The following is a 3,282-nucleotide window of genomic DNA, read 5'->3' on the forward strand; positions in this document are numbered from 1 at the left end:
TCTACTTCCTTTTCCTTTATCCTTTTCTTCTCCTTCACTCACTCTTTCAGTCTGTGTGTCCAGATTTCCCTGCAGTTCTTCTCCTTGTGTCTGTCTTGTTTGTAGATGTAGGGGATGAGGAGGAGGCAGGCCCTCTCCGCCGCTTCCAAAATTCACGGGAGAGGTGCAAGTTCCTCGCCCCCTCCATCTCAGTTTCCGTGCCCGAGGACGACCCCTACCACTCCGACGAGGAGTACTATGAGCACCCCTTGTTCAGCCCAGAGTGGACGCACTCGGGCTCTCGCCCCACAGGGCAGGCTGTGGCCTTTAGACAGATTGAAGGTGAACCACGCATGGTTCCTCTTTGCCATTTCCCCCCTCCATCTCCTCTCTCTTTCTTTCTCTCCTTTCTCTTTTTAACACCAATATCTTCTCCCTTTTCTGTGATTTGACCTCCTCCCTTCATCCCTCCCCCCTTCCGTTCCTCCGTCTCTCCGTCCGTCAGTTCGTCTCTTCGTCCGTCTTTGTGTGTGTTTGTGTGTCCTTGTGTTGTTCGTTTGCTCAAAATCTGAGTAATTTCATGTGTTTAAAAGTCTTTTTTTTCCTTTATTTCACCCAAAGCCATTGCTACCTGTGGTTGCCATGCTGTTAAGTTCAATACATAGTAGGGATGTCTCTAAAGTGAGACAATGCTTTATTGTGATTCCCTCAATGGACCTAATATACTATAGTTCTCATCAGTAAGACCACATGGCCCACAAGGTTGCCTCTTGGGCCATGACTTAAGGTCCAAATATCCATCAATATCTCAGAGATACTGTGCACGACCTCCATGCACATATTTGTCCATACCAGTCATTTCTCAGAGTTGTGTTTTGGTTCGTTACCCAAGACTACTCCTCACCTAAAATATGCTGTACTACGTCAAACCCTCTATAACGAACTACAGTTACACACCCTCTGTGGTACCAAGAAAGACTCCCACTTTTTACTTTCACGCCCCACACAGAACTCTCTGGACTAAATGTTTTTCTTGTCTGTAGAAATACAAGATACAGGCTGTTTCTTTTAAAAAATGTTTACCCAAATACATAGACACAATCCAGGGCCTCAGTGTATTTACACCTAGGCTGCACAAAAACACAGCATAGCATATTATATTATGTGCCTCTTTCAGTCCATGATCATTAAAATAAATCATTTGCCAGGGCAGCTTCAGCAGCAGACTAGAATTTCATTCATACCTCTAATCTCTCCCAAAGCATACTCCATCTTCTCTCCACAGACTAACACAATTCATAACATTGATGTGGTTGAGATTGGAAAGCACAGAAGCAAAATTATCTTTGAAAATGTAATAGTCCTCAATGGAAGATGAAATACCTATAGGGAAAAAAGTAGCATAAAAGTACAAACACCTGACAGAGGAAGGCGCTGTGATTTTTACTGGACTGGACTGCAGCTCTTCATAGTTGCCTTCTGTAAAAAGCCAAAAATTTCAGTGCTCTGAACAGAACTTCTCATATAGTTGTTCGGCCATGAGGTCTTGCTGCTTCATTTCTGTTTCCATTTTCCTCAAACAATCTCAGTCATCACTGATGGTAGTTCAATCCGGGCTGCAGACATGGTGTATGCGAGAGAAAGGGAGAGGAGGAAATGGTTACATCTTTTTTCTCAAAGGGATTCTTGTACAGTAAATATTGATAATAAAACAATAGATATTGAGAAATGAAAAGAAAGCATACAGACAAAATGAAATGAAATCCACTCACATGCAACACACCGTATGTACTGTATGTGTGTATATGTGTGAACAGACAAACAATTCAGATCATCTCTTCTAAGAGTTGAAAGTGTCCCATCATAAGTTGTGTTTTCACATGACCCAAGTCTGTGTTGCCTGTAGTCTTAATGTGTCCCCCTCTCACCCTGTTTTTGAGAAGAAGAGACCATCGAGGCTCTTACAGCTGAATACGAGGAGGAAGTGGAAGAGGAGGAGGAGGAGAGTGCAGAGGCAGCAGAGTCCGAGACAGCTCTTGATGAGCAGCAGTGGAGCGGGGAAGAGCCCGAGCTGGACAGCCCGCAAACTGAGCCCTTAGAGCAGGCAGAGGCCATAGACGAGGCCCAGGACCTAGCCCTGGAGCCGGCTGAGGCAGCTAGTGCTGCCACAGAAAGCTCTAAGGACAGAGAGGAGGAGGAAGCAGAGGGTGAGGAGAGCCCTGAGACAGGTGTGTCCTGTCCTCTGCTCTCCCTGCCTGCATGTTACTGCATTGTCCACTGTATAAGATCGCCAGATGTGTCAAAAGGAGCCCATAAGCATATAACATAAACATTATTCAGGTGGAATGGCAAATACTTCTCCCTGCGTTCTGCTGTGGCTGCAAGGCAACACAGGCTTGTTGGTGAAAGAGTCATATTCTTTTAACTTAACCTGGTTTTACTGTATGTGATCTTTGCGCTTGTATTTTCCTTTTCTTGCTGTGGTTTTCGGGGCCGGCCATTTCGTATTGGTATGATGAAGTGAAAGTGTTGCTGAACGTAACAGTGCTTTTTATCACCGGCTATAAGCTTACAGGTTTCTCATTATGTTGGCTTGGCACTGGTATGCCAGTGCTGCACATTTTTTGTAACCATAAATCATACTTAGTAAACATGGATCATTCATTATTTTTACAATTCTGTGTAAAGAATTTGCAGGGGATTTCATGTTGGCTGTCTCATGTTCAGTGTGGTACAGTTGTTGGTAGAACCATGTTTCATCCAATGTATTATTTTCTCAACAAGATGCCAATTCATCTGATTCTTTTGTTTTTGTCACTGTTGGCTGGTGACCATGTGCATATGGCATTTCTTTGTCATTCACCAGCAAAGTTATTCTGTACTTGTCCCAATATTCTTTTATATGAAAGTCATTATTAAGACCCAAATTCATCTTGACCTTAACAAAATGATGTGAACAATGATAGATTTGATCTGGTCAAATTATCATAACATTTCATTGTATTTACAAAGAATGACAGAAATGCTATTCTTTTGATCTGATCTTTACAAGAGTCGCATGGATATCCATCCCATCTATTATTGCTTGTTTCCCATAAATCAGCATCACAGTTGCCTCATGCCGGTTCCGTCACATACCATGCCATATTCTCATCCATTTGTGACTTGGTGGACCCCATAATCTCGCCGTTCTTCTTCAGTGATGGCCGTATCATTGTGCTGTAAGTTTCTGAGGAGAGCTTTGCCTGTTTCTGTGATAACAGCTTTCCCAATCCCTGGCTAAATAAATATCTCATTTGCAGC

The 3,282-nt window shown here is 43.2% G+C and overlaps 1 protein-coding gene across 1 annotated transcript in view; it reads left to right on the forward strand.

Moving 5' to 3' along the window:
- LOC137192534 (microtubule-associated protein 2-like) overlaps positions 1-2,312 on the forward strand; it is an 85,881-nt gene extending 83,569 nt beyond the window's left edge. Inside the window, exon 8 of the mRNA XM_067603308.1 lies at positions 1,923-2,312. Coding sequence (XP_067459409.1) covers positions 1,923-2,308 — 386 coding nt within the window. The 3' untranslated portion in view covers positions 2,309-2,312. The remainder of the gene's footprint in view (positions 1-1,922) is intronic.
- Positions 2,313-3,282: the final 970 nt, after the last annotated feature.

Source organism: Thunnus thynnus, chromosome 11 (assembly GCF_963924715.1).
Source record: "Thunnus thynnus chromosome 11, fThuThy2.1, whole genome shotgun sequence".
NCBI classification, from domain to species: domain Eukaryota; kingdom Metazoa; phylum Chordata; class Actinopteri; order Scombriformes; family Scombridae; genus Thunnus; species Thunnus thynnus.